A 20,290-nucleotide genomic window follows, 5' to 3' on the forward strand; every position below is an offset into this window, starting at 1 on the left:
CATTGGAAATTAGAATTGAGAACCGGTTACAAGAAGTACTTAATGATTTCAAAAACGATTTACTGGAGAGCATTAGTAAATTTCAACAAGGTGGGAGCTCAAGTTCTACATTGCATAGATCTGGAAATACTAGAAAAGGGCCCCAAGATTGTGACACAATCTACTCATACATGAAGGTGGATGGACAGCTCTCAAAAATTTGTCAGACTTCTACAGTGTTGGAATATCAGAGTAGGTTTGAAAGATTATCAAATCAAGCTAGAGATTGGTCGAAACGATAACTTCTGGATACATTTATTGAAGGTCTTATTCCAGAGATCCGGTGTGAAGTTAAGGCTCGTCAACCTCGCACTATGATAGCTGCGATCTCATTCACACATCTACATGAGAAAAAAATCAACAGGGAAAATCATGGAAACAGAAGTGATAACCACCAGATGATCAATATGCCACCCACCATATCTATTCCCAACCAAAGCCTTGACACCCGATGACTAACCCAAGAAGAACTCAAGAAAAATTCAGCAAAGGGTTTGTACTATGATGAAAAGTGGAGTATGGAGCACCAATGTAAACAAGGGCAGCATATGATGATTGAGCCAATTGGAGAGGAACCGAAAGCAGAAGAGTTGGACTCCGATCATGAAGGTATAAATTATAATAAAGACATTGAACCTACCGTATATACAATGCATATATTAGCCGACTACTCTAACCCGCAAATTATGGAAGTTGCCGGAACTCTAGAGCATCAGCCTATTATAGTTTTGATTGATACTGGTAGCACTAACAATTCTATGGACAGTGAGACTGTTGACCGATTGGCCCACCACATTGAAGACTATGACAGTTTCGAAGTAAAGATCATTGATGGACAGATTTTCACTTGTGATAGCAAAGGTTCAAAAATAAAATTGATTATACAGGGCCAGAAGTTTCATACAACGATTACTACACTGAAAGATCGACCTGTTGCTTACACTCTCAAAAAGTGGAGACCATACTTCCTTGATCAACAGGTTATGATGCGTTGCAGATAGTCTATGGCTAAAGTGCTGAAAGAGAAGCTCCCCGAGATTGATGCTGCTCAGCCTCGAGGACAAGGCTGATTTGAAGAGGGAGGGACTGTTAGGAACCTTTTTCTGAGCTTTTAAATAATGTTTATTGAGTCTGTTTAGTCCAGTTGTTTATTGAGTCAGTTTGGTTCAGTTAGAGTCAAGTAGATGTTTATTTAATATTTATTTATTATTAGAGTTCAAGTCCTGATGGACCCTGGGTGGAACTCTATAAATAGGGATGTAACTACTTCTTTTCGTTAATCTATGAAAAATATTATTCTGTCTTTGGACAACCCTAGGAGGTCGATCCCCTCGAAGTGATCAGGGAGGGCCGATCCCCTCGAAGTGATCAAGGAGGTCTAGATCCATTCGACTATGAGTCATATGCAACTTGTGAGCCTTGCCTTCGTGGAAAACAGACCAACTCTCCTTTTAGTGAAACTGGAGAGAGAGCCACTAAACTATTGGAACTTATACATAGTGATGTAGGTGGACCTATGTCAACTTATGTCATAGGTGATTACTCCTACTTTATTACTTTTACTAATGATTTCTTAAGGTATGAATATGTGTACTTCATGAAGTACAAGTACAAGGCCTTTGAGAAATTAAGAGAGTATAAGAATGAAGTGAAAAACCAAATTGAAAAGAGTATCAACTCTTCGATCAGATCGAGTAGGTGAGTACTTGAATACAGAGTTCACCTAGTTCCTCAAGGACCTTAGGATTCTATCCCAATGGACACCTCCTTATACACCTCAGCTCAATGGTGTATTTGAAAGGAGGAATAGTACATTATTAGACATAGTTCGATCCATGAGTTTCGCTAACCTATCCATCTTATTCTGGGGATACGCCCTAGAGACCGCAGCTTTCCTTCTGAACAGAGTTTCAACTAAATCGGTAGTGTGTCTACACCATATAAGATATGGAAAGGGAAGAAACACAATCTTAAGGTTGTTAAGATTTGAGGTTGTCCTACCTACGTTAAAAGACACTACTAAGATAAGTTGGAATCGATGATGGAGCGGTACAAGTTCGTGGGATACCCCAATGAAACTTATGGGTACTATTTCTATCATCTCAAGGACCAAAAGGTCTTTGTAGCTAAGAGAGCGGTATTCCTTGAGAATGAACACATTATTGGTGGAGATAGTGGTAGCATGTTAGGAACCTTTTTCTGAGATTTTAAATAATGTTTATTGAGTATGTTTAGTCCAGTTGTTTATTGAGTCGGTTTGGTTCAGTTAGAGTCAAGTAGAGGTTTATTTAATATTTATTTATTATTAGAGTTCAAGTCCTGATGGACCCTGGGTGGAACTCTATAAATAGGGATGTAACTACTTCTTTTCGATAATCTATGAAAAATATTATTATGTCTTTGGACAACCCTAGGAGGCCGATCCCCTCGAAGTGATCATTAAGATCTTATCATTTGGTATCAGAGCGGCGACCCTTGGCGTTCTCGCTGTAGCCACGAACGTCGATCCTTCTCAACCGAGAAGGAACCAACCTCTGCGTCTTGGTCAACGACTATCGTTGTTTTTTCTCCACCGTCGTCGCTGCTGCCCAGCCAGTAGCCACCACCATCGCTGCTGCCCCCTTGCTGCAGTTATCTTCGTCTTAGGAAAAAAAAAAAAAAAAAAAAGAAAGAAAGGAAGAAAGAAAGAACGAAGAGAGAGAAGAAAAGAAGCCGCAGCCACGCACCCCTGCTTCTCTCGCTTGCGGCCAGCACACCGCCGGCCGTCGCTGTTCTCCGGCCAGCGACCGACCCTGCCCCGCTTCCGGCCAGAGTCCACCGTGGCCGTCGCCTCCCACTCGAGTCACCACCGCTGCCAGGAGACGACGCTGCCAGCGTCCCACTCCGCCGAAGCCCTGCTCCTCTTCTCTACCGCCGCTGCAGGGCAACTCCTTCTCCACTGCCGCCGCTGCTTCCCGGCCGATCGATCACCGCTGCCTGCCTCCCAGCCGCAACCCTAGCTGTGCCCCCCCCCCCTGGGGTCGCAGCCGCAGCGGCCGGTTGCCGCAGGCCCTCGTTGCAGCGATTGCAGAAACAGAGCTTCCTCTGTTGCCGCAGCCCCTCGTCGATCGCAGCCGCGCCTCGAGCGCCGTCGCCTTCCAGCCGACCCACCACCACTGCCAGCCACCGTGCGGCGACCGCTGCTCGCCTCCCAGCCGCCGCTTCCGCTGGCTCGGGCGAGAACGACCGCCGCCACTCCCCCTTGCTCTGCCCCCTTGTGACCGAGAAACAGGGCAATCCTCTTGCTGCTGCTGCGAACGCCGGTTGCCACCACCGTCGCCACTGCTGCCCAGCCAGCGACGACGCCGCTCGCCGCCCAGCTTGCCACGACTGCTGCTGCCAGCCACCGCAGCCTTCACCTCAACCCCCTCGATCTGCACTGTTGCTGCAGCCCCCTTGCTCTGCATCTTTGCTGCAGCCGCCGGTTGCCACCACTGCAGCCTCAACCCCGGCCGCTTCAACGCCACCTCCCTCTTGTTCTGCCTCCGCTGCTGCAGTTGTTGGTTGGCATCACCGCAGCCTCAACCTGGCTGCTCGGCGATTGCTTCCTTGGGTCACAGTAGTCACAACCGTCGCCTTTCAGCCTCGGCGCTCTCATCTCACACAGTGACAAAAACACAGGGCAGCAACTCTTCCTCCATCGCAGCCACCGTAGCTGCGAGTCCTTGTCGGCGCTGCCCCCAACCACATCACCATCGCTGCCTCCCAGCCCTCAGCAGCAGCGATCCCTCCACGCAACGACTGCAACAAGCATTGTTGTCTCTCACTAGCGCCTCCTTCCGCAGTGTGACAGAAACAGAGCAACACTGCCTTCCATCCGCGCTGTCGCAGACATCGCAACGGTGAGCCCTTGGCGATGCTGCCCTAGCCGCACCACCATCGCTACCTCCAAGCCCTCAACAACAGCGATCCCTCTACGTAGCGACCGCAACAAGCATCGCTGCCTCCCACGCGACGACCACAGCTACATCCCCGCAGCAACCCTTCATTCCCACAGTGTTGCCACCAATTGCATCACAACAGCAGCACTGAATAGGGTAGTGATTGATGCCCTTGACCAACACCAAAAATAGGACTTGAGATTACAGATTTGCAGTCTTACGAAATGGCCATCGATAACTCAGTGAAAGCACAAATGGAAGCATTGGAAATTAGAATTGAGAACCGGTTACAAGAAGTACTTAATGATTTCAAAAAGGACTTACTGGGGAGCATTAGTAAATTTCAACAAGGTGGGAGCTCAAGTTCTACATTGCATAGATCTGGAAATACTAGAAAAGGGCCCCAAGATTGTGACACAATCTACTCATACATGAAGGTGGATGGACAGCTCTCAAAAATTTGTCAGACTTCTACAGTGTTGGAATATCAGAGTAGGTTTGAAAGATTATCAAATCAAGCTAGAGATTGGTCGGAACGACAACTTCTGGATACATTTATTGAAGGTCTTATTCCAGAGATCCGGTGTGAAGTTAAGGCTCGTCAACCTCGCACTATGATAGCTGCGATCTAATTCACACATCTACATGAGAAAAAAATCAACAGGGAAAATCATGGAAACAGAAGTGATAACCACCAGATGATCAATATGCCACCCACCATATCTATTCCCAACCAAAGCCTTGACACCCGAGGACTAACCCAAGAAGAACTCAAGAAAAATTCAGCAAAGGGTTTGTACTATGATGAAAAGTGGAGTATGGAGCACCAATGTAAACAAGGGCAGTATATGATGATTGAGCCAATTGGAGAGGAACCGAAAGCAGAAGAGTTGGACTCCGATTATGAATGTATAAATTGTAATAAAGACATTGAACCTACCGTATATACAATGCATATATTAGCCGACTACTTTAACCCGCAAACTATGGAAGTTGCCGGAACTCTAGAGCATCAGCCTATTATAGTTTTGATTGATACTAGTAGCACTAACAATTCTATGGACAGTGAGACTATTGACCGATTGGCCCACCACATTGAAGACTATGATAGATTCGAAGTAAAGATCATTGATGGACAGATTTTCACTTGTGATAGGAAAGGTTCAAAGATAAAATTGATTATACAGGGCCAGAAGTTTCATACAACGATTACTACACTGAAAGATCGACCTGTTGCTTACACTCTCAAAAAGTGGAGACCATACTTACTTGATCAACAGGTTATGATGCGTTGCAGATAGTCTATGGCTAAAGTGCTGAAAGAGAAGCTCCCCGAGATTGATGCTGCTCAGCCTTGAGGACAAGGCTGATTTGAAGAGGGAGGGACTGTTAGGAACCCTTTTCTGAGCTTTTAAATAATGTTTATTGAGTCTGTTTAGTCCAGTTGTTTATTGAGTCGGTTTGGTTCAGTTAGAGTCAAGTAGAGGTTTATTTAATATTTATTTATTATTAGAGTTCAAGTCCTGATGGACCTTGGGTGGAACTCTATAAATAGGGATGTAACTACTTCTTTTCGGTAATCTATGAAAAATATTATTCTGTCTTTGGACAACCCTAGGAGGTCGATCCCCTCGAAGTGATCAGGGAGGGCCGATCCCCTCGAAGTGATCAAGGAGGTCGATCCCCTCGAAGTGATCATTATCATCCCCATTTCTCCCCTTTCTTCGACGATAAGACTTTAGGATCTTATCATAGCATGATAGAATTGAGTAAGGTTGGAGAACCTAGCTCAAGCATCATTCCACAGTCCAAGTTTATTCAGGTACCTAGCACATAAGTTTCGACTTTACGTAGGTCCGGTAGAGTATCTCATCCTCCTGAGAGATATGTGAAACATATTAAAGGAGAGGATATTGAGGATATTGATCCTCAAACCTGCGAGGAGGCTATTACGAGTATAGACTCCGAGAAGTAACAAGAAGCCATGAATTCTGAGATGGATTCTATGTACTCCAACAAGATTTGGAACCTAGTTAATGCACCCAAGGGTATTGTACCCATTGGTTGCAAGTGGATCTTTAAGAAGAAGATCGAAGTAGATGAAAAGGTATAGACCTATAAAGCAAGGCTAGTGGATCACCCGTAGTCATGCTAAAATCCATCCGAATTATATTGACTATTGCAGCACACTATGATTATGAGATACGGCAGATGGACGTGAAAACTGTATTCCTCAATGGCAATCTCGAGAAGGATGTGTATATGAAACAACCTGAGTGATTCATGTCTAAGGACTGCCCAGATAAGGTGTGTAAGGTTGCTTAGGTCCATTTATGGACTCAAGCAAACTTTCCAAAGTTGGAACATAAGATTTGACGAAGCAATAAGATCTTAGGACTTTGTTAACAACAAAGATGAGTCTTATGTGTGCATGTAGGTAAGTGGGAGCGTTATCACCTCTTGGCGTTATATATGGATGACATCTTGATAATTGGGAATGATATAGGAATACTATCCACAGTAAGACTTGGTTATCTAGACACTTCTCCATGAAGGACTTAGGAGATGCATCCTATATCTTGGGGATTCAGATCTATTGAGATAGATCTAAGAGGATACTTGGCTTTTCCCAATCTTGATACATAAACACCATTGTCAAAAGGTTTAGCATGAAAAATTACAAGAGATGTCTTATATAGATGAGACATGGGATATCGCTTTCTAGGAGTATGTCCCAAAGGCTCCTAAAGAAAGGGTGAACATGGATAGGATACCCTATGCCTCAGCTATATACCAAGCCTGATATGGTGCATGCTTTGAGTGTCACGAGTCGGTATCAAGCGGATCGAAGCTTGGAGCATAAGAAAATAGTAAAGTGTATCCTTAAGTACTTGAGAAGGACTAAGGATTTTTTACTATTATATGGAGGTAGTAGCCTCATGGTTGAAAGCTACACAAACTCGAGTTTCTAGTCTGATGTCGATGATAGCAAGTCGAATTCGGGATATGTGCACACATTGAATAGAGGAACAGTGTGCTGGAAGAGTTCCAAGCAAGATACTACTATTGACTCGAACATAGAGGCAAAGTATATTGCTGCAGCAGAGGTAGTAAAGGAGGGAGTTTGGATGAAGAAGTTCATCATAGATTTGGAAGTCATGTTAGGCAATGAGGAGTTAATTCCCTTATATTATGACAACAATAGGGCGATTGCTCAAGCAAAGGAACCTAGGTCTCATTAGAGGTCAAAGCACATTATGAGGAGGTTCCACCTGATTAGAGAGATCATGACATGAGGAGATGTAGCAATGAAAAGAGTTTCATTCAAAGATAATATCGCAGATCCACTAATAAAGTCGTTGTCTCAAATTGTCTTTCAGCGTCACAGGGGTCTGATGGGGATCAGACACATAGGTGATTGGCTTTAGGTCAGTGGAAGATTGCTAGTCATAGGTGCCCTACAAGCTAATCACGTAAGTGATGGCACGTGTGACTTAACACATAGTCTTTTTACTTATTATATTTTAGTATTTTATCGCTTTATACTGATTGTTGCATAAACATATGTATATATTGTGATGTCCTTGGATCTATACAATTGGAATCGGATCGTAATGAGATTATGATAATGAGATCGATTCACCTTTAAACACAGACCCTAAATAATCTCGGTCATAGGTTACTCGAGAGGGACATCGAGATAACCGGATAGACTGGTGTGTTGTATATCAGTCCAACTGATGGATGCAGCTAGTCTCATAGTTGCTCATGTGGGGGCACTAGGGATACAATATAGGTGCTCATTTGAGAATGAGTTCACTGATAGATCCGCTTACGGAATGTTGGATAGTTGATGATGATTTATTGTTAGATAGAGATTATGTTGTCCTAGTGGTGTATCTAGTCCTTAAACTTGAAACACTAAGGATGTCCTGTATGAGTACTTTATTCTTTAATACTGGACTTATAGGTCTAGAGATTCCAAATCTAGCACAGTCGGTCATCGGGAGTGGTAGTCAACCTTACGAGGACTATTGAGTGTCGATAGAGGATCATCCACTCTCAGTATCATGAGAGGAATATCTCATGTGTTCTTGCTCAAACAAATCTCTAGCTAGGGTCATTCGGATTGAAAGAGAAAGACTTCTCAAGGATAATCCGAGTATAGCAAGACTCGAGTAGAAACTGTATGGGTCTAACAACACAATTCTCAGTATATGGTCTTTGGGATATTAGATGAATGAAGGACTATAGGTATATGATAATTGAGGATAATTAGGTCCAATGGATTGGATTCTCCTATTTCGTTTAGGGACTACGGCGTAATGGCCTAATACGTCCGCAATCGATGAGTCGAGTGAATTATTATGGAGATAATAATTCACTGAGCTAGAAGGAGTTCTGACAGGTATGACTCACGGCCACCTCGATATTGGGCCTAGAGGGTCACACACATATGGTAGGTGTTGCGATGAGTAGAGATTCAAGTATGAGATATCCGTCGGAGCCCCTATCTTCTTGGATATTCAATAAACCCCTGAATTATTGGATCCTATGGATGAGATCCAATAAGAGCCAATGAGAGATTATTGGATAGAGATCCACTAATTTAAGAGGTTTGGGTAGTTGGATAGAGATCCAATACCCAATAGGGTAGGATCTATTAGGGTTAAGTTGACAGAGGACCTCTATAAATAGAAGAGAACCAATGATTCATAGGCTAAAGCCTTTTTAGGTTGTCTCTCCTATTCTCCTCCCCTTCTCCTCCTCAGATAATAGGCTTGAAGTTTTGAGAAGCATCATCATAGCCCTATTGTATGGATCATTGCTAGAGAGGAGGACGCTTGACCTCCTTTACCCTCTCCTTGAGATTTGTAGGGATTCAGGGATATACGATCTCCCTAAGTAACACAATCTTTCATATACATAGTTTTAAGTTTCAAGATTTTTGCGTACCAATCTTCACACAACAATAAACACATCGATAGGAAATTTGGGGATTTTATTTTTATGTTCTTCCATTGTGCCTATGATGTTGCCCCCTAGATTTTCCTATAATCATTGGTTCATCCAATGCTTCGTGCGATCTTTCGACGCATCGTTCTCTCCTTCGACGTATTGCTCATTTGGTATGTTGACCTCCCACAACTTCTAATCTCCTTGGCGCAATGTCTAATCCTTCGGCCCAATGCCCAAACACACGGCACGAAGTCCTTCTACTAACACATTGACCGATCCTCCGATCAACATCCAATCTTCTAATATGTTCACTCCGGCACAACATCCAATTCTTCATGCTTTAATTGATTTGTCTTTTATGATCGAAGTTAGTCCTGCATCACTCAAAACACAGATTAGATCGTAAACTCATCAATTGATTTTATCATCAAAATCTGAGATTCAATATTGTACCCATTGGTTGCAAGTGGATCTTTAAGAAGAAGATCGAAGTAGATGGAAAGGTGGAGACCTATAAAACAAGGCTAGTGGCTAAGGGGTATTATCAAAAGCAAAGTATTGACTATGACGAAACCTTCTCACCTGTAGCCATGTTAAAATCCATTTGAATTCTATTGGCTATTGCAGCACACTATGATTATAAGATATGGAAGATAGATGTGAAAACTGTGTTCCTCAATGGCAACCTCGAGGAGAAGGTGTATATGATACAACTTGAGGGATTCATATCCAAGGATAGTCCAGATAAGGTGTGCAGGTTGCTTAGGTCCATCTATAGACTAAAGCAAGCTTCTCGAAGTTAGAATATAAGATTTGATGAGGTGATCAGATCTTATGACTTCGTTAAGAATGAAGATGAGCCTTGTATGTACAGCAAGGTAAGTGGGAGCGTTATTACCTTTTTGATACTATATGTGGATAACATCTTAATCATTGGGAATAATATAGGAATGCTCTCCATAGTAAAGGCTTAGCTATCTAGACACTTCTCCATGAAAGACTTAGGGGAAACATCCTACATATTGAGATTTAGATCTATAGAGATAGATCTAAGAGGATACTTGGCTTGTTCCAGTCTAAGTACATGACACCATTGTCAAAAGATTTGACACAAAAATTTTTAAAAGATGTCTCATACCGATGAGACATGAGATATCACTTTCTAAGAGTATATCCCCAAAGACTCCCGAAGAAAGGGCAAACATGGATAGAATACCCTATGCCTTAGTGATAGGGTCTATCATGTATGCATGCTATGTACTATGCCTGATATAGTGCATGCTCTGAGTGTCATGGGTAGGTATTAGGTGGATCCTGGCTTGGAGTACTGAAAAGTAGTAAAGTGTCTCCTTGAGTACTTGAGAAGGACTAAGGATCCTTTATTAGTATGTGGAGGAAGTAACCTTAAGATTGAGGGCTACACGAACTCGAGCTTACAATCTGATATCGATGATAGTAAGTCTAATTCAAGATATGTATTCACTTTGAATGAAGGAGTAGTATGCTGGAAGAGTTTTAAGCAAGAAACTACTACTAACTCGACCATAGAGATGAAGTATATTGCTACGACAGAGGCAGCAAAGGAGAGAGTCTGGATGAAGAAGTTCATCATAGATTTGGGAGTTGTGTCGGGCAGCGAGAAGCTGATTCTCTTGTATTGTGATAACTATGACATGATTACTTAAATGAGAGAACTCAAGTCTCATCATAAGTGTTATGAGGAGGTTCCAACTTATTATAAAAATCGTCACCCGAGGAGATGTAGCAATGGAAAGAGTCCCATCCGAAGATAACATCGCAGATCCACTGACAAATCCATTGTCTCATATTATCTTTGAGTGTCATAGGGGTCTGATGAGAATTAGACACATAGGTGATTGGCTTTAGGTCAAGTGGAAGATTGCTAGTCATAAGTACCCTACTAAGTGGTGGCACGTATGACATGACACGTAGTCTTTATTATTATTATTATTATTATTATTATTATATTTTCTTATGCTTGACTCATAAATATATTATGTTGTCGATTGATTTGTGCAATAGGAATTGAATCGTGATGAGATCACGATATTAAGACTAATTTATCTTTAAATATAGACTCTAAATAATTCTGGTCATAGGTTACTCGAGAGGGACATCAAGATAACTGAACGGACTAATATGCTGTATACTCATCCTTATAATGGAGGCGGCTGGTCTCATAGCTGCTCGCATGGAGACACTAGGGCTACAGTGCAAGTGCTCATTGGAGAATGAGTTCACTGATTGATCCGCTCATGGAATGCTAGATGATTAATGATACCTCATTATCAGATAGTGATTTCATCGTCCCAGTGGTATACCTGGTCCATAGACTTGAGACATCAAGGTTGTCTTGTATGAGTACTCCACTCTTTGATACTGTATTTATAGGTTTGAAAGTTCCAGATCTAGTATAACTGGTCATCAGGAGTGGTAGCCAATCTTACGAGGGCTATTGAGTGTTGATATAGGATCATCCACTCTCAGTATCATGAGAGAAATATCGCATGTGTTCTTGCTCAAACAAATCTTTAGCCAAGGTCATTTAGATTGAGAGAGAGAAAGAGTTTTCCGGAAGAATCTGATTAGAGTGAGACTCAAGCAAAAACTATATGGGTTTGACAACACTATGCTCGATATACGGTCTCTAAGATATTAGATAGATGAGAGACTATAGTTACGTGATAACTAAGGATAAATAGGTCCAAAGGATTGGATTTCTTTGTATCATTTGGGAATTACAACGTAGTGGCCTAGTACGTTCGTAGTCGATGAGTCGAGTGAATTATTATGGAGATAATAATTCATTGAGTCAGAAGGAGTTCTGACATATATGACTCACAGTCAGCTTGATATTGGGCCTAGAGGGTCACACACATATGGTAGGTGTTGCGACGAGTATATGTTCGGATATGAGATATCTACTAGAGCCCCTATCTTATTGGATATCCAATAAACCTTTGTATTATTGGATCTTATAGATGAGATCCAATAAGAACTAATGAGAGATTTTTGGATAGAGATTCATGATGGAGATCTAATACTCAATAGGGTAGGATCCATTAGGGTTAAGTTGATAAGGGGCCTCTATAAATAGGAGATAACTAAAGAGTCATAGGCTAGGCTTCTTAGTTGTCACCTCCTATTCTCTTCTCCCTTTCTCCTCGTCATATAGTACGTGTGAAGATTTGGGTGGCGATTCAAGAAACATCTTCGTAGCCCTTGCCGTGTGGATCATCGTTAGAGAGGAGTACGTTTGACCTCTTTCATCTTCTCCCACAGATCTATAAGAATTTAGGGATATACGATCTCCCTGGGTAACATAATTATCTCATATATGATTTTCAATTTCATGGATTTTTTATGCATAAATCTTCGCATGACAATGAATACCTTTTGAGAAATTTGAGTTTTTATTTTATGTTCTTCCACTGCACACGTTATGTTGTCCCTAGATTTTCCTACGATTTTAAATATTAGTAAACTATAAGGGCTTAAGAGGTCTATAATCAAAATTACATAGGTTAAAAATGGATCTTATTCCTAATGTCTGTTAACTCTTCGTATGTATGTATACTCATCAACCTTTCAATAATCATATAATGTTTTCTTAATCTCCTCTCTAATCATAATCAAACTCTTGTTATAATTTTATGGACCAAATATCAAAATCTAGTTGATAGAATGCTCTTCACTTTTTTCTTTTTTTTTCTCATATGTTGATTTCGAGTAGTAGGAATCACTCCATGTGATATGATGGTAGCCTTTAGACCATGTTTTGTCAACAGATGGGAAAAAGTGAAACATTCTGTCAGCTAGATTTTAATACTTGGTCCTTGAAATTATAACAACGATCGACCCACTATTTTATTCTCTACAAAAGTTGATATAGAGAAACATCCGTAGATGACAAACCTAAAATGTATATTGATTATAACTAAGAGGAGGTTAAGAAAGTGTTGTATAGTGATTGGAAGGCTGATCAATGTATAATGCAGTTATACTAATCATCCATATACATACAGATATATACAAATCATTTGTGGATGATTGAATATAATAGGACAATAGCCCATATGGACTAAGATATTTATAATATAGGTATATTTAAATTTTATTAAGTTTGGATACTGAATAATCAACATTTATAATATGCTATATTAATAAAATCATTAATGTTGTAGCATATTACCTAAATCCTACTATCGTTATAGTCAACTCGATCAATTTTGTTATGAGCGTTAAGGAATGTTATTTATAGACTCTCACTACAAAGTAATAAGACAATCAACACTATAATGGAGGGTTGATATTCTATGAATATGTTAGCTCAGTCTCCAGTTATATAGCTATATCGTGCTATTATTGTATGGATCCTGACAATATACTCTTATTTGATTATAAATTCAAATGATTAGTAATGATTTTTATAATAATAAAATAATATATATTTTTTTTTATAATTGAGTGTGGCTATAATTTGGAGGGCATACCTAATTAAAAAAGATGTAATGTGTGTACTTTCATACGACATTGATTGGATATGAACATAATTAGTCAATATTCTTATATTTACAAAAGACTATTATATAGATAGATGAAGAAAGTTGCATATGTACCTATAATATATGTGTAAGGTTGCAATATGTCAAACTTGATAAGAAACAAAAGATTAACTCCTTTAGCCCTAGAATACTATTACGAAGTTTTTTTACAAATGAAATGAGTTAAAGCAATAGAGAACCAAGGGTATCCTTTGCTTGAAGAGACATGATAATTTTAGGATGGGATATGGAGAGAGAGTAGTATTTTTTACATGTCACAAAAGATTCAGACCATGAAATTTGAGGATCGGCACATAAAGTTTATATTCACAAGGATTAAAAAAATGAGAAAGTATTCGATAACTTCCAGCAAATACAATTGAGCCTAAATGATACAAACACAAAGTGAAAGTCGTTATATTAGCAAATTTCATAGAGGATCCTACGATTAGTAGATATAAAATGATAATTAATTTTTTTGTTTCCTTAGGTCGATGGTTCTTATAATATAGAGTAGTAGGTCAAATGACGATAGCAGTTTCAATATACTCTGACCTCTCCATCCATACATGTCATAATCATATATGCCTCAAAGAGGTTTTTTGAACACTTTTCTTTGATAACAATTAGGCAACAATTATTACCACACTTATGTATCAATAATACATAATTTATTAATATACTATGTTATCATAATTGTTTTGTGTCGGATGAATATTCGATATATAAATTTATAGGATCAAGAATTCTAATCGGAATTCCATTCTTTTTAATGATAAAACTATATATATATATAATTTGCTTTTATGTATTACTTAAGTTATTAAAATATTTAAGTTCGATACATAATTTAGCATCTCAACTCGTATCATCTTTTTAATAATTCAAGATCAACGGAAGACTTGACCTTTTCCCAGTCGCTTCAAGCCGAAGGCGAAACCAAAGTCCCGCTACCGCCGGCCAGTTCCAGAAAGCTGGTCATCGCCTGCCGCCTTTCGGGTCTCTCAAGCCAGCCTTCGACGATGAGCCACCCTCCTCCGGTTCTCAAGCCTTAGCTGTCGTTGCCATTGCGATCCTGCTGCAGCAGCACAGCCGCCTCCCTCTGGTACACTTTCCTCTCCTCTCCCTTCTCTGTATAATAGCCACTCTCCCAGTGCCTTCCCTTTTCCCTCTCTGTGATCGTTGTACAACCAACCTCTTATTCCCAGCCACTTCCTTCTCCTCTCTTTATAATCGAAGAACAACGATCTCAGAAAGGGAAACTTCAACGTTTAGTTACTATTCTCAAGCCTTCGACATTGTTTGTTGATTCTGCTAGTTGCGTTATTGTTGGAGCAACAAAATCGAGATATACATGTGAGAAGAAGGAAAAGAAAACATATTAAAATGATACAGAAAATACTGATTCATTATTGATTCTGAGATTCCTTTTGTTTATCTCTTATAGCTTCATTTAATTTGGGATAAGAATCGAGTTCAAACTTCAACTTTAGAAAACTAGGCATGGATAATTGGGTTCAAATTAAGAATTTATAGATCCATGCGCATTAACTAGCCACTTCTTCAAGCAGTTGTTGCATATGCAGCAGTAGCAAATAATCATCGACACATGGATGCTTGAATCTTGATGATATTGATATGGACCTCACTCCTTTCAAGTTGGATGCTGATGAACTTCTAGATGAGTTCACCGAGGTAATTTCTTCTTCTCAAATCTTGTCTGCTTTCTTGATCTTCTTCAAACCAAAATGCATGTTTTAGTTTATAGAGAGCTTACATCGTCGTCTCTTGAACTGGCAGGGTAACTATACCACACTGGCAGATATGAAGAGGGTGTGGATGGCCAAGAAGTTCTCTTATATTTATGAGGCTAAACCTACTTCTAATGAAGCCTTCTTTATGCAGTCACTTTACTCCTATTCTATTCGTATGTCTTATCACCATAATTCCCATTCTAGTTTTTATATGCTTGTTTTTATGAATAGAGACAATTAGTGATGAATGTCTATATGGTGTCTACAGGTGCATTGTTAAGGAGATTGGGTGGTCTCTATTGCCTTTACTGCCTCTATGAGACTCAACCATATAAACCTGCCTTCAAAATTTATTATCTCTTTGTATGCTCCAACGCTATTTGATTCTTAAGCTCATTTTTAATGTCTTAGATATCAGTTCCATGGGTCTTTTGGTGATTTTGGCACTGTTTAATTGCCTTTGCTGCATCTTTCATGTTTATTAGCAACTTTCCTTACATATTTACACATTTGGTTCTCATAAGTTATTTATCGAGCAAAATAGTGCATTTGCCACAACTAGACCCTAAGCATCTTAGTCAAGTCATTTAGGCTTGATGGTGAGATGTGCATTGCGTGCCTTGTATCAAATTTTCAACTTGTTGAGGAGCTTGTATTTATCACTGAAGAAAATCTATCTCTTCTATCTTTTCCTGATTGTTGTATAAGGAAAGTACTCATCATTTTTGTCTTTGGAGGCACTATATTCTAGTTAATAAACTGGATCATTAGTCTGCCAAGCTAAAATTACTCTTGAACAATAAATTTAGAGTCTATCTTATGATTGTTTCAATTATAAGCATAATAGGACATACACCTCTATTCTATGACTGTTAAAAAGGTTAAACTCAGGCCTAGGAATTGCTCAATTTTCAGTCAGATTTACTAACTAAATGTGGGAAAGCTCTGGAGTAGTATTTTAAAATGAGGAAATTAAGGGTAAAAGAGTTATCTGTTAATCGAACAATTTGCTTTTTATCTATCAAACCAATTATGAAATGGGAACTTTATGCTGGGTGCTGTCATTATAATTACCTTAATGTCTGTTCTTTGAGTTAAGTTAAAAGGGTTAACTTCATTATAATTACCTTAATTAACTTTAAGCTGGTGCTTTATAGAGTATCTGTGGTCAATTGGTTAAGAGGAATCAATATAATTTGTTTCTAGAAGGTAAATTATTGATTATTGCCAACTCAAGTGACTTTTTTTGCATTATTTAGGCAAATATCTAGACTAGAATTGATTTCCATGTCAGTTAGGCATGTTTTAGAAGCATGATTTATCTATCCTAGGATATCAGGACATTTGCTTCAACATTTTGAAATTTGTCATGTTAGTATTCTTGTGTTTTCTTCAGCCTTTTGGCATATTGACTAAATATCTTTCACCGTTAAAATATAGCTCAACGTCTATCTTTCAGTGTGATACCATGTTCATTCTAGAAAATTTTTAGTTTCTTATTCTTGTGTTTACCTTCACTGAAAAAGTTTTCTTCTCTTGTCATTCTTTTTTCCTATAAAAGAAGCTACTGATACGATGGATATCGAGGATGCAAAACACATTATAGAAGACAATAAGTTGGTGGGAGACATGGTAGATGATATCGTGAAAGACTGGGATGCTCAAAAGGAGACATTTTATAAGCAGACTAGCATTATTATCCACAACGAATTAGGTGGCGATCGATGATTTTGATGAGTTGGAACACCTCTTAAACGAGTGACATACATCTCAATATTGACAACCTTTGAACATGCTTTTGCTGCCAAAATATTGGAGTTTCCATTCTCCTCAGGTATCTGAACTTCTAGAGAATTTTGTTGATACTCTGCTGCTTATATGGCATTCCTTACATTCCTTGATTTTTCATCTCTTGCTTATATTCTTGAATGCAATTATAAGTTTCTCTGAAGGTATGCATATTGTTTAAGATTTGTGGCTCTTCTAAATTATATCCATTATGTCCCCTTACACCTACCCCCGCCTCAATTCCGGGGTGCACATTCTTGCTAACATAGGGTGGGTCAGAGGTCATACTCATTTTTTTTGGAAGCTCATGGCTCCACTCCCATTGATACTTCGGCTTAATGAATAGTTTTTCCTCTTTTCAAAAAAAAGAAGAAAATATTAACAGAAAAAGAAAACGAACCAAAATTTCCTGTACTCAAATCTTTACAATCCCTCACACAACTCAAGATATGTAAGTAAATAAAAATAATAATATCAATGCCAAAAAGGGCTGCTTGAAAGTTTATATTATGCTGTCAGTGAGATTGCCATGGACTTTAATGCATTGAGTAGGTAACAGAAAGCACCATGACTTGAATCTAAACTGCAGGCTCCGTCTGCAATGCGCATCATAGACATTCCTTAGAGCTTAACAGGGCAGGAATGTTCATAGAGCATTCAACCTTTACTCTCAGAAGATTATGCCAAAATTACTTGAATCTTGTCCTAATCATTTATCTTACAAGAAAAAAAATCATAGAGCGAGACAACAAGCAAAGATAATTGAAATTGATGATTACGACTGACAGTAATTTTATTGAGACTTACCGTTTTATTGTTATTGTATGACTGACAGTTCATTTCTCAAGCTGTTCTGAGGATCTGCAGCAAATGACTGCTATAAATCGAAAGCATATGATCCGTAATGGAAACTTGAAAACAAATTCTCAGTAATTGAAACTATAATGTGCTACAGAGATGTCTGAGCAAAATGTTCATCCTCAGAGAAGGCATTTCGAAGAGGAAGGAACTCCCTGAGACACTCTCAGTCCACAAAAATCAATTGTCTCAAACTTAAAATTCCAAGAAATTTCTAATATAAGAATTCCATAACATTCTCTTGCTCAAAAATATCCTCAAAAAAATCAGTATTTTCTCTGTTGCCATAACTGAGAATCTCAGCGTGACTCTGTTTTCTGATCTGTATACTTCAGTTGACTTCTGACCTCCAGTAGATCAATGCTTCACAAAGAGAGACTACATACAGTGCAGGATTCGTCCTCATCGACAAACAATTGGTTCTGTCCACGAGCTGATGCTCATGAACTCGGTTTAAGTGATGAGCCAACATGACATTCCAGGTCTCACAAAATCAGCAATTCCTCATTCCGCTGTATGATTCATCTTGTTTGGTGGGCTTCATGTCATCATCTTGTTCATATCTCTACGAGCAATCCTCCACCTCATAACTCATCCTCAGAGCAGGGGCGCATATGATCTGCCAACACCTCCAACATCAGGCATATCTCCAGCCGCTGAGGGTGCACTTGATCCCCTGCCACAAATGAGCTCACATTCCCATCCACCTCAATCGCGCTGCATGCAGGCGTCTTCTTGATCCCTCTGCTACCGATCAGCTTGCGAATCCTGCGTGCGTCCTCCTTCCTGTCAGCATTGAGATAGATGTTCGACAACTGGACATAAACACCTTCATCATCTCCGTCGCCAGCCGCAAAGCTCTGCAGCTCTGCAACAGCAACCTCGGCGAGTTCCGTGTTCCCATGTATCCTGCATCCTGTGAGCAACGAGCCCCACACTGATGCCAGAGGCCTCATCGGCATTTCACGTACGAGATGTAGTGCCTCGTCCAGCCGACCCGCTCTGCACAGCATATCGACAGCGCAGCTGTAGTGCTCGTGCTCGGGGATCACCGAGTGTCGAGCCTCCATTTCGGCCAGAAGCTGTAGGCCGTCCTCCACCAGGCCAGCATGAACGCAGGCAGCGAGCGCCCCAAGCAGTACAATCCCATCCGGGCGCAGGCCATCCTCCTCCTGCATCCGCCGCAAGCAAGCCATTGCCTCCTTGGAGAATCCATGCATGGCGTACGCGCCGATCATGGTGGCCCACATGTGGGTATTCCTCTCAGGCATCGCGTTGAACACGTCGACGGCATTCTTTATGCACCCACACTTCGCGTACATGCTCACGAGAGCCGACCCCAGGAAGGTGTCCCTTAGGAATGAGGGTCCCTTCCCCTCGACGAGCTTGTGAATTCGAACGCCCTGATTGAGAGCACCGGCGTGTGCACAAGCCGTGAGAGCGGTGGTGGCGGCGAACTCGTCCGGCTCGATGCGGGAGATCAGCAAATGGTCGAACAGTCGCACCGCCTCGGAGGGTAGACCGGCGCGGATGAACGCGTTCATGAGGACGTCGTAGTGGACGGCGTCTCGCACGGAAATTTCGTCGAATACTTTGGCGGCCTCGTCAGTGGCGTTGCAGTAGAGCCGCAATACGGCGGTCTGGACGTAGTGGTCGGCGGAAAAGAGGCCGTTCTTGACGACGAGGGCGTGGATCTGGGCGCCGGTGGCGAGGGAGCCAGAGGCACCGCAGGCGGCGAGGGCGAAGGGGAAGGAGTGGTGGTCAGCGGCGGCGGAGGCGGGCGGGGCGCGGAGGAGGAGGCGGAAGAAGGAGAGGGCCGCGGCGGGGTCGGGGCCGCGGGCATGGGCGCGGATGAGGGCGTTGTGCATGAAGGAGTTGGGAGGGGAGGGGGAGCGGTGGAAGAGGAGGGAGGCGTAGGCGAGGGCAGGGGGGCGGAGGGAGCAGGCGGCGAGAATGAGGCGGCTGAGGGCGAAGGGGTGGCGGTGGAGGCCGCCGGAGACGAAAAGGGCGTGGGCGGCGCGGAGGTGGCGCTCGGAGGAGCAGCGCCGGAGGAAGGCCATGCAGCGGTTCCATGCGCGCGGCGGGACGGGGACGGGGACGGGGCCGTGCGCCGGGGCCTCCGCCACCATGTGGGTTCGACTTGGGTCCGTTCCATCGAAATCGACGGGATCGGCCGGCTCATGTAGAAAGACATGAGAAGGGTGGAAATTAATGCAAATTGAATTAGTAGATTTGAGGATGCAAATAGTAGTATATTTACTTATGGGCAAATTCTAAAAAAAATATTAGTCTTGCCAAATTCTCATATAGCGCTCATTGGTTGTCATCCATCGTCACTTCTTCCCTTGCCAACCTCCGCAATGGGGCACCTCCTTCCTATCCTTCGCTCATTGCTCTTGCCTCTATC

The 20,290-nt window shown here is 41.3% G+C and overlaps 2 protein-coding genes across 5 annotated transcripts; one reads left to right on the forward strand and one right to left on the reverse strand.

The window, feature by feature from the left end:
• Nucleotides 1-14,385: 14,385 nt before the first annotated feature.
• Nucleotides 14,386-18,349, forward strand: LOC103972792 (uncharacterized). Of its 4 annotated transcripts, none has more exons than XR_010492604.1 (6): nucleotides 14,386-14,588; nucleotides 15,055-15,178; nucleotides 15,284-15,410; nucleotides 15,506-15,600; nucleotides 16,799-17,071; nucleotides 18,219-18,349. XR_010492604.1 is itself a non-coding variant. In XM_065133537.1 (5 exons), the coding sequence occupies exons 2-5, from the start codon at nucleotides 15,122-15,124 to the stop codon at nucleotides 16,841-16,843; spliced, it is 324 nt and encodes a 107-aa protein (XP_064989609.1). In that variant the 5' UTR covers nucleotides 14,386-14,588; nucleotides 15,055-15,121; the 3' UTR covers nucleotides 16,844-17,145. The 4 variants fall into 4 exon arrangements, 1 of the variants encoding a protein (XP_064989609.1); XR_010492605.1 differs by having other exon boundaries at nucleotides 15,070-15,178; XR_010492606.1 differs by having other exon boundaries at nucleotides 15,073-15,178.
• LOC135627435 (putative pentatricopeptide repeat-containing protein At3g28640) lies at nucleotides 17,931-20,070 on the reverse strand. The gene has a single exon (XM_065133536.1). The coding sequence runs from the start codon at nucleotides 20,010-20,012 to the stop codon at nucleotides 18,468-18,470; it is 1,545 nt and encodes a 514-aa protein (XP_064989608.1). The 5' UTR covers nucleotides 20,013-20,070; the 3' UTR covers nucleotides 17,931-18,467.
• Between the last annotated feature and the right edge of the window lie 220 nt (nucleotides 20,071-20,290).

This window comes from Musa acuminata, chromosome BXJ2-11, assembly GCF_036884655.1.
Source record: "Musa acuminata AAA Group cultivar baxijiao chromosome BXJ2-11, Cavendish_Baxijiao_AAA, whole genome shotgun sequence".
NCBI classification, from domain to species: Eukaryota; Viridiplantae; Streptophyta; class Magnoliopsida; order Zingiberales; family Musaceae; genus Musa; species Musa acuminata.